At 46.8% G+C, this 20,568-nt stretch overlaps 1 protein-coding gene across 5 annotated transcripts; it reads right to left on the minus strand.

Moving 5' to 3' along the window:
• Window positions 1–734: 734 nt before the first annotated feature.
• Window positions 735–20,509, minus strand: KATNB1 (katanin regulatory subunit B1). 5 transcript variants are annotated; one of them, XM_087739086.1, is made up of 21 exons: window positions 20,101–20,384; window positions 19,712–19,928; window positions 16,947–17,077; window positions 14,702–14,819; window positions 12,768–12,868; window positions 12,197–12,238; window positions 11,422–11,505; window positions 10,359–10,474; window positions 9,785–9,856; window positions 9,358–9,508; window positions 8,738–8,925; window positions 8,480–8,613; window positions 7,614–7,664; window positions 7,363–7,439; window positions 6,596–6,715; window positions 5,496–5,645; window positions 5,086–5,162; window positions 4,623–4,697; window positions 3,774–3,890; window positions 3,001–3,163; window positions 735–867 (listed from the first exon to the last, which is right to left on the minus strand). In XM_087739086.1, the coding sequence occupies exons 2-20, from the start codon at window positions 19,749–19,751 to the stop codon at window positions 3,031–3,033; spliced, it is 1,977 nt and encodes a 658-aa protein (XP_087595212.1). In that variant the 5' UTR covers window positions 19,752–19,928; window positions 20,101–20,384; the 3' UTR covers window positions 735–867; window positions 3,001–3,030. The 5 variants fall into 5 exon arrangements, 4 of the variants coding, with proteins under 4 accessions (XP_087595212.1, XP_087595213.1, XP_087595211.1 ...); XM_087739087.1 differs by lacking the exon at window positions 735–867 and having other exon boundaries at window positions 908–3,163; window positions 8,480–8,610; XM_087739085.1 differs by lacking the exons at window positions 735–867; window positions 20,101–20,384 and adding an exon at window positions 20,391–20,509 and having other exon boundaries at window positions 909–3,163.
• Between the last annotated feature and the right edge of the window lie 59 nt (window positions 20,510–20,568).

The following is a 20,568-nucleotide window of genomic DNA, read 5'->3' on the forward strand; positions in this document are numbered from 1 at the left end:
GATGGCATCTCTCACCATGAGCAGCATGAGGCCAGGGTCTCCCAAGCAGCTGGACCCGCATCCCAGGGTTGGGGACAGCAGTGCTGGGCAAGGATCTGCCCCCTCAGATGCTCAGCTCTGTGACTTTTTATTTTTGCTGGATGGATGTTTTTAGCCAGAGTGGGGAGCTGCTGGGTGCTCCCTCTGTCTGTCCAGCTTTGTATCTGGCTTTGGTATCTGGCTGGAGGCGGGGCTCGGAGCCAGGCAAGCCCCCAGACATGTCTCCGTTGCCCCCACAGGACCAGCCTGGCCGCAGCTCCCCCAAGACTGCGCCCAGGCAGCTGCCCGATGTCTTTTGAAGCAGTGCTTCCTCCATTTTAAGCCAGAAAAAATCCCAGCAGCTCCTTTCCCCGTAGGTTTCTCAAGCCCTGTAGTTGCATGAAGGCGCCCCAGTGCCACGCATGAGCCAAGCTGCCGGTGCTGCCAGGGACCCACGCGGTTGCGGGGCTGCCTGTGTTACGCAGCACCAAGGTGGATTTAGCGGTCTCAAATGAAGCTACTGTAAAGTTATTTACCAGTTGTCTTGTCAAGAGAGATCACAGTGTGGTCGAGATGAAAGTGTTTGAAATATTTATAGCCTGTTTACATGGTCTGGGACTGGAAAACAAGTAGAAAACAAACAAAAAACCCCCAAACCTCGAGCCCAAAAGCCTGTTGGCTTATGTATCAGGACAGCAGCTGGCAGGGGGTCAGAGAAGACAGCACTACCCCCTGCACCTCTGAGCACCCAGCCGTGGGTATGCTTCCTCCTGCTGCAAATAACCCACTGGATGCACTGATGGCTCCTTCCCACCGCAACCCTCTCCTCTCACGCTTCCACAGCGTATTCTGTTTGGAAAAAAAAAAAAAAAGGGAAGAATAAATTTAGCCTTTTGTAAGATTAGATGTTTCTATGTATTTTAATAACCAAAACAAAAAAATCCTGTTTTGTAACAAAACCTATTTTAAATAAACTGTTAAAGCCAGTCCTTCTGCACTGCTGTTATTTCTTTGCAGCAGGTTTGAGCCCCGCTCAGGGCAGGTGCTCCCTCCCACACCACTTGTGCAGCATCTCCCCTGCGGCTGGAAAAGCCCCTTAAATCCCTCTTCTTGCAGATGTCTCTGGGCCAGCCTGGCAGGGCAGCCCCCCAGACAGCAGCTATCAGGCTCCCTTAATTAGCAGGAGATTGAGTTGTTAAACCATAAGTAAGCCCCAGAACTGGTCCATCTCATGCTTCTCCCAGCTCTGTGGGTTGCTCAGGGCTGGAGGCTGGCAGAGCCCTTTCATGCTTCGGTCGGGTCCAGGCATGGGATTAGCTGCAGAGAGCCCCTGGGTGAGGCAGCAAGTGGCTGCAGTGCAGGCAAGACACACACCATGAGTTCCCTGGTGCTCAAAGCAGGCAGCATCTTCAGCCCTGGTCATGCCGTCCTGCGATGGCACATTGTAGGGCCTCTTGCTGTGTGAGCCACCTCCTCCAGAGCCATAGAGCAGAGCAGGGCTCTCCCCTTTCTTCCTAAAACTTGACTGTATTTGGATGAAGCATCAGCAAGATAGGGATAGCTTTAGCTTTCCTGCTGGCCACACCTGAAAGTCTCCTATATCTCCAACACCAGTGCCTAGCTCAAGAGCTCACAGAAAACCACTGCACATCTGTGTGCCACTATGTCAAGACCTGCTAGAGATCAAGTGGGTAAGAGAGAACTACATCAGGCCAGGGAAGGGACAAGCCACAAACGATGACGTTGCTCTTTGGGCTGGGAACAACCCAGCAGAGTGAAACCTCCCCCAGGGTTTCAGCAAGCCACCTGGCTAGTGCTCTCTCCAACTTGCTCACCACATCCACTTACTCACAGCAGCCTCCCAGCAGGAAGGGTGAGAACAGCTGGCTTCCCCATGGCCCATGCAGGGAACAAAGCCCTGCTTTCCCTGGATGCTCCCAGCCAGGAGCTGTGCCAAGGTGAACAGTACTTCAAGAGATTCAGGCATTTAACACAACTTTTTTTTTAAAAAGTTACAAATCTTTTAATAAAATTCATTATAAGTTACAGTTTCCCGGAGAACAGGCTCCAGTGTATAAAATGGGAGACAGGCTGGGAGGAGCAGGGGAAGCACCAACAGGAACATCTTTCCCCACAGGAAAGAAGAAAGAGGGACAGAAAGGTTCTGAAAAACATTTATTGGGGGGGGGAACCACAACCCTTTAAGAGTGGACCAGTGATGTAGAAAGACATTAGTCCATGTCCCTCTGTTCCTCCACCCTCCCACATCCTTACCCCCAAAGGCAAACACATACAACAAGTCCTGTTTGAGTCACATATTTTAACAGATCCAGGCAGACATCAGTTCCCAGCAAGTCTGAAGACATTAATCTGTGGCCCAGGGTGCCAGCAGGGATTTTTGAGAAGCCAAGAGACAGCCTCCTCTCAATACAGGTCCTTGAGACTACACCAGGCACGGTGGCACGGTGCCCTGGCTCATGTTTGATGAAGCAAGCCAAAGGGGCCAGTCCCACATGGCAGTTGAAGTCCCTTCTGCAGGATTTTTGTGGGGCAGACACCGCAGTCCTCAGCATGCTGCACAGAGAGAGCGGGGCCAGCCGGCCCCAGCCCACAGAGCCAAGCGACAAGAACCAACAGCATACACAGGTGAAGGAGGGGTGACAGCAGGTTCAGAGCCCTCCCATCAGGGAAAGGCCAGCACACAGAGACAGAGCAGCTGAAAGCTTGATGCTGAGATGAAGAGCTGAAATGAAGCTGCTTCCCTACAGGGGCTTTGTGGGACCCTCCACCAGCCAGGTCCTCTCACACAGCACAGGCATCTCTCCACTCAGGTCCTCCATCCAGCCCATAAGGCACTGGGGCTGGGCAGGCAACCAGCCAGCGAGACTCCACTTCCCTACTGTGCTGTGGGGGGAAGATGGACACACGGAGAGAGGTGAAATCCAGCCAGATGGATTAAACAGCATAGAGGAGCTTGGCCACCTGTGTTTGCACATGAGGAGGTGGCGGCTGTCACTCCAGGACAGCCATGAGGAGATGCAGTTCCCGAAAGGCACTACCATGACGGCCACTGAGCCCAGACTTGTTCTTGACGATGTTGCTAATGTTTTTCAGCTGCTTGTAGCACAGCTTGCACTTATGGAGCCTGCAAAAAATAGACAGTAGACACAGCATGAATCCTCAGCTGCTTAAGAGACCTGTTTGTTCCTGTAGTGCCAAAGATGCAACTCAAGCAGGAGAGAAAACACAAGTCCTGCAAATGCCCTGGAAGGGGCTGAAATGTGAGCATGGCTCAGCAGAAACACCACCTATTCAGCCAGCGTCCTGATGACACAGGAGAATGGCATCCACATAAGGGCTCTTTCACTCCTCTTTTCTCCTTTGGCAGTAAAGTCCAGGGAGAAAGGAGGTGCTGGTTTTTGGAGTGCCAATTCTCAGAGCAGAGATATCCTGTGAGTGAACTGGAAATCCAGGGCCCAGCTGACAAATCAAGTGTGTCTTGTGAGGTAGAGGGTGTAGCCACAGGGTGGTTTTACTCCTGACATACTCAAACTTTGTTTAGGTATGACTACTCAGTCACAGTGACAGAAGGAAAAGCAGTCCTTGGTCTTTTTCTCAGAGCAGGAGGGTTTGATGTTTGCAGACAAAAGGGAAGGCAAGCCCAGTCTAGTACCAAAGCCTCAATGGCGAGGAGCAAAGCTCACCCAAGAGAAAGGCTGATTCCAAAAGGGAGCAAGTGGAGGTAAGTGCCTCACCTTTCCTCTCTGGTGATATCCACTCCAACAGAAGGTGGTGCAGCAAGGATGTCTGTGATCAGTGGCAGGAATCTCTGGAGAATGAGTTTCAGGGAGGTGCAACCAGTCTGCACATAACTGAAAGACAAACAGAATCAGGTCCCACTTGAATTTCATTCCTTTCCTCCCAGCACAAAGCCCTCCCTCACAACCAGTCACTGGGGATAATCTACTCAAATGACCCCCCTCCACCACCTGTAATCCGATAAGGAGAGCAACAGCCAAGTACCAACATGGTCTTGGTTCAAGTCAAGACTGACAAAGTGTGCCCTTTCAAAAGGTCCTGGCATATACCCTGCTAAGGGGGACCTTTTTGCTCAAGAGCAGAGATGGCCTGCTGAGGGGACTTGGCAGGAGCCTCTCTTCCAGTAGGAAGAAAGGGCAGAAACTCCGTCTTAAGAGAGAGGCTGCATTTTTTTGCCACCTAATGATGAGGTTCAAAGCAATCTTCCAAGTGACCCCAAGGCTGTTGCAGGACTTCATTCTCCTTGTCCCAAGTCAACAGTTTCATTCCCATCAGTCCGCAGAGCCCACTTGTTCTACATTGATCCTGGCTGCCAGAGCTGCCTTCAGTCCAACACACCTACGCTAAATCTCAATATCCTGCTCTTCTTGCCCATGCATACTTTCCACATCTTTTCCCACACACGCTTGGCAACCCCATTGCTCTTTTCCAGGCATCGTATCAGCATTATACTGTATCTGTTGTGATTTTTCAGAACTTTCTTTCAGCTACAAAATACCCAGTGGAGCTCTCCTATGAATACCCACATCTTGTCCCCCAAGCACACCATGTTCTTGGGGCCTCACCTTTCGTATTTACTTTGGAGTAGCTTCTCTATCTGCGGCAGGACTATAGTACACAAATCCAGCTTCCAGAGAGACCTGAAAAGAAAAGGACAGATTCTGAGAGCAGAGACAAGGCTGAGTCGACACATGCTTTCTGGCAAAAAAGCCCAGGCAGCAGCACTCAAGTTTACTGGGCAAGTTCACCGACTCCCCCTTGTGATAGAAAGTGGCAGGTTCTGACAGCAGAATCACTTTATGAAGCCCTAAGACTTTGATTTGCCTTGTGAGACATCATTTGCCTACAGAAAAGGCCCCATACAACTCCAGCAGTTACTGGCACTGCAGACTTGAAGATCTGACTACAAGGACATGCATTTCATGCTGCCATGGCCCACTGGACACAAGGCAGGTAGAATGCAGCACTCCCAACGCTCAGCCAGGTGGCTCTCAGGTATCCCAGGGGCTGCCCCCACCCAGGACTCACGCTTTTTGGTTGACAATATTCAAGAGGTCCACGACAACAGACAGATCGTTGATTGCCACTGCAGAGTCCACAGAGTTCTGAGAGAGAAGGGGAAGAAGTTGTCTATTGTAAAGCTCAAACTGGCTAGACTAAAGCAATTGATATCAAGTGCCACTTTTCAAAAATAAGGTAGAGGAAACGTGGAGTTGGCTAGGGAAGAAAAGATTAAGTCTTGTGTGAGAAAGTTTTCTCCATGTTTTTTTGTGACCATTCAAGCATAGGTGGGACACAGCAGCACTCTGTGGTGCACCCCTGGGGACAAAAGCTGTGAGACCCTACATTTTGTGTAAGAGGCACAATCAGCCCCAGACAAGCCAAAAGAGCTGTTCATTTGCTCCCCTCATGAGCCTTAGGTATCTCCACATCCTTGCCTTGATGTCACCGATGCTCCATACAGCCCGCACAGTATCCAGATTCTTGTGACGGCTAGTGAGTACCACACACATGGTCTCGTGGCCTTTCCTTATCTGGGACATGGCTTCCTCATCCACAAGCTCAGTCTGGCTTTGGTTTTTCACAGCCTGAAAGTACAGACACCAATGGAGGAGCGATAACAGAGCAGGATGGCACAGAAGGGTAGGAGCTTTCTCTGGCCTAGGTGAGAGCTAATTTTGGTGTACAAAGGGACAGGAAACACTGACTTCCTTGCAGATTGTTTTATAAACATTTTGAAATGGAAGCATTCAATTTGTTCCAATTTCAGCTACTTCCCTTTTGCCTCTTCTACTGTGCCAATCACAAACATGTTTGAAGCTTTGGAAAAACTCAAAATTGAAAAAAGTGAATTAAAAGTAAGGTTTCAAAACCAGTATGTTTTGATGAAGAAGTGTTTTCATACAAACCCTGGTTTTTTACATGAAATGTTCATCTGAAATCAACAAATTTTATTACAAAGCATAAATCTTGCACAATTTATTAGACTCTCAATTTGATTCCCACCCACACCATGCTGGAATCTCTCTTCCCCTGCTCACATTTAGAGTTTGGGATCATGAGGATGCTCTGGTCCTTCTCCCTTTTTGGGACAAGGAATACCCTCCTGAGCAAGGCCAAGAGACCTCCAAGAGACAATAGGGAAAGAATCTGGAAATAATTATTTATGTGTAATGGCAGACACCAATTTTCTAAATGAATCACTGTCTAGCATGTGGAATTGTTCAGTGTCTGTCTCATCCCTTGCTCTCTGCTTTGATAATACATTCTTCGTGAGCATGGATCAACACTGCTGTGTTCACATCAGCCTGCTGTCATCTGCAATGGGGGCTGGGTCCAGGTGCTAATTCCACAGTCAAAGCAGATGGGAAGCACCAAGCGAGCAGAGGGAGAGCAGGAGGTAACATGTTCTCATTCAGTACTGAGGACTGCAGGTTGCAGAAACCATGTAAGACAGTCTTCTGCACCTCAGAGAATCCCCTTTCTGATGCCACCCAACACAGACAGTGTCTGGAAACTTTTGTCCAGAGACACTTACTGGTAGAAAGTCAGAGGCCTTCAAGCCAATGGGCTCATTCCTGGCTGCAGGAATCACTGACGGCTCTGTTCTTGTCAAAGGAGTTGAGGAGGCAATAGGTGGCCTCTGAACAGGATCAGGCTGCAGGAGAAATTGGGATAAAAGCTCTAGCAGCAACAATCTGGCCCTAGCCTGATGTCCTTTTTTCCTGACCCACTTTCCTCTCACAGCAGGGTCCTAATGCAGAAGCAGTCTCCAATTTGCTAGCATGGTTTAAGAGGCAATAAAGTATCTCTCAGGTATACGCCAAGATGCAATTAAGGTTTGCAAAGAAAACAGAGATGCCCCAAAAGAACTGCCAAGTGCTGTCATTATCAGCATCTAAAATTAGGGCAATGGGCCCGTGGCCAGCCTGAAGGCGAAGAGAGAATTCTTAAGAAGCCAGTATAATGTATCCTGGCCCATCAGCTGCTTGTGATTTTGGCTACAAAATAGCCTCAGGTTAAGCGCTTGCAGAAATCTGGTACTTGATTCTCTTAGAGTGCCCTAGTTTTGAGATCCAAGGAGAAACACCACTGCAAGTGCAAGAAGTGAACAAAAGCAATAGAGCCATTGCCTGTTGGAGGCTTGGTCTTCAATTCTACTGCTCAGGCAAGACACACAGCAGGGCAAAGACTGCTTTACTGAAGAGCAGTAAAAGTGCAGCTTCAATCAGCTTCGTTAGAAATCGTAATGTCTCCAGCACTCACATATCTTTCACAGCTATTAACAGATCATACAGTACATACAAGTTCTTGCTTTGGCAACAGGGTCTGGACATCCACAGCTTGGCTGGATTTCAATGCTTCCTTTGCAGTTATGGGCTCTACCAAGATGGAAAGAAGTGGGAACACAGAAACCAATTATTCCTTTCAAGGGAAGCTGTGAGCAAAGGTTCTGTATAGCTAGACTACAAGTAGTCTTTTCTGCAGACATGCAGCTCTCCCTCTTTTGAAGGCCATTAACCCCATTCCCACCAAGGGATCATTTTCATACTCACCATCCTCAGGAGGGGCTGGAAAGGGCTCGTTGTTTCGAGGAGGAGTTCGACCTACAGAAAGAGAGAAAAAAATAAACAAACAAAGGAGCATTCAAGGCTACAGATTAGTGATAGGTCAACCTTGGAGCTGGGAGATCTCCAACAACTCCACAGATTAGGGCAATCAATGATATGGCAAGCAGAGTTATCTCCTTCAGCCCTTGATGCTATTGTTGAGTTTAGCCAAAGGCTTTCAGCCTTCATGGATGGGAGGGACAAAACTGACCCGTGTAGTTCATTGCTGTAGAGATGTGAAGCACAAGAAAAGGCACTGTCACAACAAATTATATCAGAAAAAAATTCACCTCCTGCTAAATTGATTTACAGAAGTAAATCAAAATAATGACCATTAATTCCTTAGAAAGAGTATCTCATTTTTCTCATTTACATAAAAATGAGATACAGGCATTGCACTATGCCTCCTAAACAACAATCTCTGTTTTAAAAAAACATTTTGCCTTTCCTTCTTTAATGGAGACTGCTAATTTTATACATATCAAAATTCTAAAGTTAATAAAGATCCCATAACACAGTAGTCCTTTCTAATCAGGACAGGAAGGCAGCATGCTTAGAGTGGAGCTCTGGATTCTGAGTCAGGCTTTGACCAGACATCACTGCACCCTAGTAAAGGCGCCACCTTCCAGCAGTTCACCAACACGATCTGTGGTTCAGAGTCCAAGCACAGAATATTAAAGTTTTCTAAACTCTCCCAGTCACAGGCGAAGCCTCTATTATAGTAAGCCAAAGCTCACCTCTGCTGAACCAGTTTAACGCCTACAGCTCTAATCCAAACAACACTCAAAAGCACAATAAACCCTGGTACTGACAGATAGCGTTCTTGGGCTGGAAGATCTCTTTGTAATCCTCTGGGTTCTGGATCTCAGCCTTTGATTCCTTCTCATCCCGGTCATCTTCACTGCTGGGACTGCGCCTCTCGCTCTCCGAGTTGTGCTTCACTCTGCTGTGGAAAAAGAGATGCTGTCAAGGACAAGTCATATGGACTCCATCAGAGAGAGCAAGAGCACTGATCTCCTTGTACATTTCCTTAAAATCTTGAAATTCAACAAGCCAGCAGATTCCCTTACCTTTGCGGTTTGCTGCAGCTAGTTGAGGGCCTGTCATAGATGCGGCGAAGGGAGGACCCTGTGGGGGTAGGTGGCACAAGAGGCTCGTCGTCCCTGATCAGCCCATGAGGAATGGAACCCGACTTTGTGACTCTGCTGAGATCCACAACGAAGGAAGAGACTGTGCTTTGCGCAAAGGAAACTCCTATCTGCAGAGGCAAAAGATCAAGGTAATTCACCAGGGAGCAGGATGCACGCCAGCTTTTTGAGAACAGGCATGATAGAGTGACCTTGAGTGACCGTTCTTGAGAATTTCTCAGTTCAGTGCTTTAGCTTTTTTAATTTGGAGATCCCAAGGTTTTATGAAAGGCTATGATAAAACTTTTGCCAAGCATAGTTTCTAAGTACTGGTCAAACCAAGCCCCAGTTCTTTCCTCCAGAAGCCAAAGAGAGACAAAGTGGAGCAGGAGGCTGCTGAAAGCAAAAGCACACAAGCTCTGTCTAAGTACCGGGTGCATTGCAAGCCCTGGCGACTTATAGTCAGACATAAGCTTAAAGGTCAGAAGGCCTGCAAGGAGGCAGGGGGATTTTATCTCATGTTTCACAGCTGCCTCCCCCACTCCTCCGGAGCAGTGGCTTACCAGCTGGTTGTTGCAGATAGATAAGTCAGCTACTTTTCCCCAGTTCACCAAGACCACATCAAAACAGCGCTCAGGCTCCCAGCCGTACACACGCAGTGAATCCTGGAAGCCACTATACAAGCAGCAGCCATCTGGGTTGAAGAGCACACATCTGGGAGGAAGGCAGTTGGAGAATTAGGCACAGCTTCCCAACCTTGCTCCGTCCCACAAGGACCCCAAGGCTGTATATCCCTGACTTCACTGAACACCTCCAGCCCCATTTCTAACAATGAACTTACCGATCTGGTGTTCACCTGTGCAACCTGGTGGGCTTGTGAAACATCTCCAGCAGCCCAAACTTCTCCCCAGTAAAGTCTCTTTCAGGAAATCCTCCCTTCACCCCCACTTTAGTCTCTGCCTAGTACACTGCAGTAGCCATTTAATATACCTGACAGGGGTAGCCTCCTCTTCAATACAGCTCACAACTTGAAACTTCTCCAAGTCCCAGAACCGAACAGTCCTGTACACACAACAGAACAAGAATCATCACTCATCCCTCTAGAAATCTGCTGTAGGATCCAGTATTGAAATAATATGGTAATAGCTGGAATGACTTTCGCTGTTGTGCACCTATGATGAACCTACATAGAAGGCCAGTCTAGCTAAGATCTGTGAATCCAGCCACAGATGCTTAGAGGCTCTAGATACAGATAGGTATTTAGAGCTGACCCAGAGCTAAGAGGACACCCCGCTAGCTGAGCGGGACTGCTTGCAGTTCAGATAGGATGTCAGTTAGATGCTTGAGGCTATCGCATTGTTTTCTAGTGTGGTAGAAGGTGCCATAAATTTTGGATGAGAAGGCAAGATCTCCATGTTCTGCACATCACATCTGCTGGCTAGATGTCAGGCAATGGCAGGTTTGAGTTGTGTGACATTCCTGTTTTCCACATTCCTAAAAGGAAAGGCATCGGGAAAGGGAATCAGCATGTACAATTCCCTTCTTTCTCTCTCCCCTTATGTACCTGTCAGAGCTGCCGGAAGCCAAAAGGTATTCGTTGGGATGGAATTCAACAACGTTTACTGGGCCCGTATGTCCTGTAAACTCAAACATTATCTTCCCAGCAGCCAGATCCCACAGCTGGAAGAAGAACAGAGACTCTTGAAAAGATTTAGTGTTAGAGAATCCCAATACACTTCAGATTTCCTTGTACTGGCAACCTTCTAACGCTTCTCCCCCTCTAAGAACAGACTCAAGTTTGTCAAAGAAAGCAATGATCAGGGAAGGATCATTTTTTTTTTTTTTTTGCATTTTCTTTTAAATTTTCCATTTAATTTGTCCCCTATAAGTTTCTGGTTTATATTTAGAGACTAGGATAAAATACAGCAGTTCCACCTGTCCCCACAGATTATATCTTAAAAGCAAACAAACAAAAATGCAAAAGCTCTGAATCCCTTAGCAATTCATTCTTCCTGTGCTCTAGTCTCCACTGAAAAATCCAGAGCGAAATGACTGGTCAGTTTATTTCATGTGAAGCTGAAAAAAAATCAGTCCTTTGCCCACATTCCTCCATACCACATCTGAAACAACTGAAGTCACTGCTTCAGTCAATACTTTTCCGAATTCCTTCTTTGCTCTGCTCAGTCCTGACAGCAATTTTCAGACTGATAATCATGTGCAATGTGCATAATAACACACTCCTAGTGAATTAACTGAGCAGAACCAGAAACCGGTATGGTGAAACAACATGCTGTGGACAACTCATTCTGTAACATTTACTGAGACGACCGAGGCCAATGTTCAGGTATCACAACTCTACCACCATCAAAACTTGAGCTTTCATATGCATAGCGCCAACATGTCTGTTGGATAAGTGCATTTCAACACATGCAGCTCTTTTCTGGATGTTGTGGGCCACTGGACATGATCCTTATAAACAAGCTGGTCCCTGCAAAGCCACAGGGCTCAGCCAGCTGCCTAATGAACTAAAGGTGTTTATGAGCAAGTGCTGTTAATGCCTGGGAAAAAGACGATCCCAGCATTCCTATGTGCCACGAGCACATAAGGAGAGTGTCACAGTAAATTACCTTTACACTGTGATCATCAGCAGCAGAGGCTAACCATTTCCCATCAGGACTAAAGCGGAGACATCGAACTGCTTCTGTGTGACCCTGAAATGAAAAAAACAAATAGTATTTTCTCTTTTTTTTTTCCCCCCTTCCTTTAGAGGGAATTCTGGCTTTTGTCTTTCAATCCTATAAAATATAAAAAAATAAAATCAGTAACTGTTTCACAGAGTCAACAGCTCACAGAACACTAAACACACTCAAGAGCTACACCCATCCACACTAAAGGCATGTAATCTCTTATCTAGACACTTCTGGCATCAGTTTAGTATGTAAATACAGATCTGGCTTAATTAATAAGAATCAAATTTAAATTACACAGATTTACGGGTGGTCAGATAGAAGTGCTGGGCCATTAAGTTGGTTTCTAAATGAAATTAATATACATCAAGTTCTTTGGGTAGAAAAAGGCCCCAAGAATAGAACCATCTTATTGCAGTGGGGACTTGCATGGTAATATCAGTCACAGTATAAAGAAACTCATGGATGCTCTCCATCCCCCACTGAAGCCAACCAGACTACAGTACATGAACTCCTATGATATCCATTTCATATTCCCATACAGTTCACAGAGGCCTGCGGAGGTTTGCCAGGCCACTTCACAAATTGTGCAGATCTTATTTTCATACTGGAAAACTAGGAAGTTAATTGTACATAATCACTTCAAGGTTTGCTCACAAGTTCTCAACAGAAATCTTTCTCCCATCTTCGCCTGAAAACTAATGAAGCATTTTACCTTGTACCTGAAGACACAGCCTTTTCTTCTCACATCCCAGAGCTACAGGGAAGAAAAGCAAACAAAAGATATGCTTAGAGCAGTATGTGGGGAGCCCAAGGGTCCCTTCAGAACAAGGGCTCTCCCTGTCACCAAGCAGATAGACACTGCAGAACGAAAACACTGAACAGGCTGCTGAACCCCTGTTTGCTTCAGGGGTATTTCCTAACCTAACTCCCCAAGTGAGAATCACTTCTGTAAAGTATTTCTTACTACAGAAGCTCAGTTCCTACGGTCAAATACCAGTCTGATGAGGGAGATGCAATCCACAGCAATCAGGACATCTGCGCTTGCTGACACCAGGTCTCAGCTGGCACCTTACTTGGAGCCACATTCCACAACAGAGAAATCACACTCATGAGCTACCACATGTACGAATTTCACAAGCACTCACAAATACACCTGCCCACACACATGGAAATGATGATGTACAGCATCTACCAACAGCTTGGCACAAAACATGTTCTGGCATTCTTCAAAACAAAGATATTGCAAGTAAAGAGGGCAATCTCTAAGAGAAGCTGGGTCTTACCTTAATGTTTGTGTCCAAAGAGCCAGATGCCACAAAGCTTCCGAAAGGATGGAAATCAAGGCTGCAGATATTCGCTTTGTGACCGAGTAAGGTACGAAGAACTGGGAAAAGGAGCAGCAGAGCAGGAAGAACGAATAGGGAGCAAATATGTAGTAGTTCATTTCCCCCAGACACCATGCAGAAGTTTAGCCATACTATCCTCACCATTAAGCACATGGTAATACAACATACATTAGACATGCTATATATTGGTTATTCATCTGTACACATTATTTTATGGAAATGGTTCTGACTTTACCCTTGCAATGCAAAGAAACAGCAATACAGGGCCCGTGTTCAATGATCTTAATGAAAGCCCTGTCCTGAGGTGTGGAAACTATGAATAAAACTCCAAAGGTCTCCATTCTGAAAATAAAACTAAAAAGCCACACCTTGAGGCAGCTGTCAGGCAGTTTATCTTTCCACTTGTTACAAAGAGAGCAAAATGCGGGGGGGGGGGGGGGGGGGGGGGCGGGGGGCGGGAGGCCAGTTTTAGCCAGGAAGTGAAAGGGACATTTGATTGCCTGCATCGTTCACCTTGCAGCTGTTAGACAGACTCTTTCCCGGGACTCTGCACCCCCATCCAGGCACGAGCCTGACTTCTACCTCTTAGGTTCCAATATTGCCCTGGATTCCTTCAATTGCCCCTTGCAAGAGGCATCCCAAAGACCAGGAAAGGACACTTAGGAAGCATGAGACAAAGAAATGATCACAGTGTTTCAGCAAGTCATCAACCAAGTAACATTCCCTGTAATTCTGGAAACCAGAAAGGACCAGTGGAACTGGTACACCCTATCTCTGAAAGCAGAGACGAATGCAGAACTCAACTTCGAGGAAGAAAAATTGCTCAGATAACAAGGGCAACCTCTCTCCATCATCTGTCATCTGGAACAGTCTGATGATTCCCCTGGCAGAAACTGGCTCTTGTGCCAGACCTGCAGTGGTCACTGGCACAGACACTGGCTCATAGGTCTCCTAATAAATTCAGTTTCAGATCAGTTACACTCCACTGGTAGAGCCAAACTATTTTATAACTTAACTGATTCTAACTGTCTGAATGACAAAAGTGCTTTTTATTATTTTTGCCACCTGCTGTTTGCCTTCTTAGCTCAGACAGCGCAAGTCTATTTGCATTACACATTCTTTCTATGAACCTTTCTATGGGTAGCAACTATAAGAAATATTCAGTCATTTTATGGTATTCCTGCTGGAATGCACTCAAGTGATTCATACCTTTGCAAACTTGTTCTAGGATTTGAGACAAGTGCAATAAATAAAGCATGACTCAACAGTTGGCCTTTAAAGGATCAGAGCTCGATGAGTTCATAGCTTTTACTATTTATTAAAAATTAGGTCTTTGTCTATTTATATGGCCATGCAAGAGCAGAAGAGGAGAAAAATCACTTGAGGAAAAAAAGAAAAGTTGGAACCCAAGAACGAGAACAAGAGGTCAGCAAGCAGGGGATTCCTGGACTTGTGCAGAACCTAATATATACTTAAAACCTCCAATCTGATTTTAGAGCCTTTTTTTAAGGTTGACAATTTTAAGCTGAGACTCTGAATACAAATGCTATACATCTAGTTACTCTATACATGCATGGAACCTGATTGGAATACAGATTGCAACACACATGGGTCAAAACCTAGAAACTAGTTCCTCAAATCAGTCTCCACAATACATGTACAAATTTTTGCTCGAGTGTGCATACACAGCTCTACAGTCTCAGCAGGAAGTGCATAAAAGCCCTCTAAGAGGGATGGAAATTAAGATGAAAGCAATGCCAGGCTCCTGTTCCTTCTTAAGTTGGGAACCTTCTGGGTCAGCATAGGTATTTAAGCATAAGGATACTCCAAAAAGCGTACATTAACAGAAGTGAAAACTCATGGAAACATACTTTTGGCAGCTTCCAGGTCCCAAACTCGAATGGACCCTGACTGGGACCCTGCAACAATGAGTTCCTCATTCGTATTGATCTGTAGGCTCTCAATGGGCGTTGTATGGCCTGTCAAGCTCTGCAAAGAAAACCATGAGTCACAACCAACAGCTACTGACACAGCCCTGTCCGCAGTGGCATTGTTCGTACTCGATTCGCAAGTATTTAGCTATGAGTTGGGGCCACCCGGTTGTGCCACTGATCCTTTTTCCTCATCATCTACCAGTATGGTAGAGCATCCTAAAGACAATCACTGCATATAGCACCGTGCACGTATCTTCCACGTTATCCCACTTTCTGGGGCACGCTGACTAATTTTTAAAGGATGCATCAACAGAGACACGGGTACTTAAACATTAGGTGCGGATGCCCAGACAAGGTTGACACATGCTTACATTATAAAAATTATGCTGTGCAAGTGCAATGGCACTCTGTTTGCTCTAAATGGGTCATGTAACTGTCATGAACTGGTTAAAAAATCAAAGCAAGAGCAAAAGCAAGGCTACTTCGAAACCTTCACATAAACAAGGAGCCATATGTTGCTGCCAGCAATGGGTGTCACAGTGATAATATGGTGCTATTACTGAAATATTAATTTGAGGCATAAGGTAGTAATTCACAGATACGCAGTTCCCTTCATCCTTGAACACCTAAAAGCTTAAAAATTACCTAAGTATTTTGAAAAGGCCAGTATTTAATTAAAACACAAGAATATTTAAAAGTAGCTCTAGAAAACCAATACCACTATTGCAGACTTTTTGCTTGTCAATTAAGCAATAGTCTATGCTTTACTCCATCCTCAAACAGGTCTTTTTAAATAGCTAAGCTAGCTCTGTGCCTCCCACACACGTACAGAGGCTGGGAACCCCACTTGAAAGCTGCCTGTTCTGATGGGGCTTTCTTAGGATTTCACATGCAACTGAAATCCTCTACATACTCTACAGCTGCAACTGTCACTGCTTAGTGAGAAACAGAGCTCAAACTTGAACCAAGTCACAATGCTCCTTGAGAAGTTCCTCTTTTCCCTCTTCCCCAACACATAAACATCTGGAATCCTAACAATATAAACACTAAAGATGAATTTCAGAGGACAAAATATACAGCACAACCCCAAAAAATCAAGATTCTTTTGACATACAAGAACGGCACAAGTCCTCAGCAGCTCCAGTCAGTCCCTGCCCCTCAGAAACGCCAGCTTCTAACATCTGTGGTTCCCAGGAAGCGCAGGAGAGCTACAGCTCTCTGCTCCCACATAAAGGGTACAGAGATATTTAGTCCTTCAACCTTCTTCTTGTGGAAGGCAATACTCTGGTTTCAAACTACTGCTATGGCATCACCAAGGGACTGGAAAGACACAGCTTAACTATGCTACGCAAGAAGCACAGCACTGCCAAAGGTGAGCAACGCCTTTTACCCCCATTTCAACCTCTTTATACTTAACCTCAGTAAATTAATAGAAAAATACAGCAGACACATTCTCCTTTTAGCCTTTTTGACCCTACTTTCCCAATTTCTTCCTCACAAGGTTCACACTGGCTGGAGAAATGCCTTCCACAACACATTATTGTGCTGTTAATTAAACAAGTGACAAGGGACACTTGCTAAAGACAACACCCACTCAAAGCAAAAGCAATGCAGGACAGACATCTGTTAAATATATTTACGGTGGGCTTTAGCAATCATACTGACATAAACCTCTTTCTAACATGCTGCGCCCAGCATTACTCTTCCCCAGCCTACAGGCAAGTTAGCAAACTACTCTGACAAACTTTGTGCTGACAGTTAGTGACTGTGGGACAGGTGGCAATGCATCCTGCTGGGGATGTTTCCTGCTATGAGGGCAAACTCCAGGGTATAAAACTGGCCCCTGTAGCTTGCACTACAAAACTAGCTAATCTCATACAAAACTCTGCATTTAATTATCTGTAGCCTGGTAACGGAAGGCACAATATTCATTATCTGAGCAAGCACTGGCCCAGCTGAAGCAGCCATCCATCCCAGATTCCCTCTGGAGCAGTGGTCTCACCAGTTACCAAATTCTGTCCCTATCTTTAGCTAGAATCCAGTCACCCAGCTTTGTGTTGGTAAACTCTTTTCACAAGTCCCACAGGCTACAACTCAACAATCATTCCCCTCATTCCCTACCCTCCATATCTCAGAATTAATGTTCCCATCCCCCAAAAGTTGAAAACAGGCCTCTTCTTACCATGATGCAGTTAGGCTTGTTAACTGACCATATGTTGACCCGACAGTCATCTCCTCCAGTTGCCAGCAGCCGGCCTGAACTTTTCCCCAGGACTAGTGAGGATACATTGCTGCTGTGAGCCGTGATCTCTTCTGCGCAAAAAAAAGCAAATGGTTATTACAGACTAATATAACAATTTTCCATGCCATGCCTCCCAAAGGACTAAAACAATATTCTTCTTCCAGAAAAACTTCCCAGTTTCCACTGGACAAGCTGCAGCAGCCAACAGTTCAGATAAGAAGTCACACTATTATCTTGCTTGAAACAGTCCTTCTTGGCTCTGCCTGCTGTACTTAAGACATTTGCTGACCAAGCTTCACAACTCCAGTGCTCATGTGGCTTACAAAAAGCATATTCTATCACTAGCAGCAATGCAGTAGCTTTTAAAGATTTGCTCAACTGTGGCAACCTGCTCACAGAAGCTGCTTTACCTTCTGTACCCGGGTGGGTCTCAGCAAGCCGAGCTGTCTGAGAAACTGCAATAATATGCAGCTTCTATGTTCTAGAAAGCAGCAGCAGACTGTCCAACCTGAGAGGAACTGGCACTGGCAGACTAGCAGCAGTACAGTTTGTTACCTTACACAGAAAAAAAGTCAGACTCAGCAGCAGGGATAGGTGGAGCTCCCTTCTCTGAGCTTTGGCAGAGGCTTTGCTATGTCCCCACTATGTAACACAGGTGAAACTTAGCAATGCAAAGCGTGAAACTGTGACAAAGGAAGGATGACTATATATCCAAAAGTGCATAAAAGAACAAATGCGATCAATACTAAAAGACTGTTAAAAAACTGGGGGCTGAGGGGAAACTCTGACGCTGAGAGGGCTTCACAATGACAGAACTCCAAGGAAGCCTCATCAGAAAGAAAGAAGTTTGGGGCAAAAGAGAAGCCAAATGAGCATCTTTGCTTAGACATCTAATTTTCACAGTGGATTTTTAAATCCACTCAAGTTTTTGGCAGATGTATTTACCAATTTCTTCCTCTTACAGTTCTCCTCTTTGAAAGTTCATGGGATTTGCATGCCTAATAGTTATGAAACTTGTTTGTAAAAAGGCTAGGTAGCAATCAATTCAGCTTTCGTTCAGATTGTTTTGGTGGGAGAAGCAATTTGATCACTTTACACGCAACACTAATCCAAAAGGATATTAGACGGCTGCAATAATAATTACAGGTACTTTGATCTCAAGCTCTCAGAGTGCTTTTCTGAAAGCAGAACTGCGCAACTTTCACTTTAGCTGGAGAAACACCTTTCAAATTACAAAGGTAACTGGACCATAAATTAAATGACAAGGGCAAATCTGAAAATATGCTTGTACTGTGTTGAAAGACCAATCTTCCATATGACAATGCTAAAGTAAAGTACATACGTATACACAGACTTGAAGGTAACAAACAGTACAATTAGTATTAACAGACCAAATCACTAGTTAAAATTGAAAGGATAGATGCTGAGCATTGCTGTTGAAATGAGCACGTCAGCAGCTCTACTTTTTCCCTCCTCTTGGTTTCGTTCTTAATAATATATTGTAAGTTTAAAAGTCATTGCTGAACCATTCAACCCTCTGTTCCTAAAAGCCAGGTTATACCCTGATGCCAGCCTTGGCCAGATAGCATCACCCTCTCCCTCAGTGAAGTGCCAGTTTCTTTAAACCCACAATTTTTTTTTAATGCAGTATTCATCACCAGATATCACCCACCAGCTCAGTAATACTAAGCTCCTAATTAGCATTGCCAAAACATTTCTAACATTCAGAACACTTCTTGCTCTAAAGAGGATACTAAGATGGGGCAGAGCCTAGCAAAAATGAAGATCAAGAACTTCTGCTCACTTAAAAAAGAATGGAGATTGATTGACTTCCAGCTTTTCCTATAACTGGAGTTTCAGGGATGGGAAGATAACATAGCAAACTGGCTTTCTGCTCAAAAAGATAAGAAATTTCTAAGTCAATTATCTCACCTCCCTCAATGTGTTACCAGTCAAGGATACTGTATTTCTGCTAGCCAGTTTCTAGACCTCAAGTCACTGGTCTAAAGCTCGCACTTGTGAACAACTGATCACTTCCCATTGCTTCTAAGCATTCCTCAACAGCCCCTATCAAACTACTCATTGGTGACCAGCGAAGCAGCTAGAAATAGATAGTCAGCAACTGTCTACTGCTCCTTCTGAGGAAAAATAATGGATGTAAAAGCAACAATTCTTACTGCCTCTTGCAAAGCAATTTCGAGAGAATGAGACATACAGTCCCTGCAAAGATCACTTCATCCCTCCTGCAGCAAAGAGCTCAGTGCACCTTCTGTAACCAGTGAGCAGCAATGAAGGGCAACCCCAAAGAGGCTAATCTGACACTGACAGAACTTCAACTGCAGCCTGAGCTCTGAAGGAGGTCTCCATCACTCCCTTGGTTGTTCTTGTACTACATGAGAGTCATGTGGAATTAGCTAGAAATTTAGTATAGCATTACAGCAGCTAATCAGAAAAAAATCCAGGCCATGACCCTTTTAAAAGAACAATAGCAAGGCCCTGCCCTACACTATTCCACTATGCTGCTATGCTTTCAAAAAGGATTTCTAGGCGTTAAAAATTCCGGTCAGCAACCTGGAAAGAGGGCCGGGACACCCACACCCAAGGCAGGGATTAGCTGGTTCCTATCGCAAACCGCCTCTTCCAACCCCTTCCAGCTGGGGAAACTCCTCTGCCCTCCCTCGGGAGTGCAGCCCGGCGACACTCACGCAGCTTCCACGCCGTCTTAGTGGTGACGGCCCCGGCCATGCCTCAGCTCGGCGCCTCTCCCACGGGCGGGCCAGAAGCGCCTTCTTCCTCCCAGCGAGGCTCCGCCGCACCGGCCCTGCCTGGGCCGCCGCTCCGCCGGCGCGTCCTACCGGCGCCGGGCCATCCACCCGAGCTTCCCCGGGACCTACTCCTCACCCGCGGCACCGCGGCACCGCCCTGCAGGCAAAAAAACACCGGCCGGAGTTACGGCGACGCCCACGCCCCCGCCACGCTGGGCCGGGGAGCGGGAAGGCCGCGCCGAGACGGCGGGCAGGGGGCGGGGGCCCAGCCCGCCGCCAGACCCGGCCCGGCCCGGCCCGGCCGGCAGCAGCACGGGGTGAGGCCTCACCGCTGACGACCATCACGGTAGCGACGGCCCCGCGGGCGGTGCCGGGGGCCGGGCGGGAAGCGCTCCTCGGGCTCGCCGCAGCCTCACCGGGCCGCCGCAGCCTCACCGGACGATGAGGAGCTGTGGGCGGCGCCCAGAGCTGCCGGGGGGACGCTTGAACGTTGGCTGGCGGCGGGGCTCCCCCGGCCGCCCCGGCTCTACCGGCAGCGGCTCCGGCGGCGGCACCGGCCCTCGGCCCCCCGCCCCCCCCGGCGGCGCCGCCACCTGACAACCGGACCCCCACAACAAACCTGGGCCGGGCCACGCCCCGCCTCCGCCCGGCCTCCGCCAATCAGAGCCGCCTCCCCCCGGCCAATCCCCGGCGTCGCTGAGCCCCGCCGCGCCGTGCCGGGTGGTAGCCCGGTTTCCGCACGCAGCTCGGCCAATAGGAGCTGAGGGAGGGGCGGTTGCCATAGCGACCGCAGAGCG

The sequence above is a fragment of the Nipponia nippon genome, unplaced genomic scaffold (genome assembly GCF_047370975.1).
Source record: "Nipponia nippon isolate SJK-2023a ecotype South Korea unplaced genomic scaffold, ASM4737097v1 scaffold_7, whole genome shotgun sequence".
Lineage (NCBI taxonomy): Eukaryota > Metazoa > Chordata > Aves > Pelecaniformes > Threskiornithidae > Nipponia > Nipponia nippon.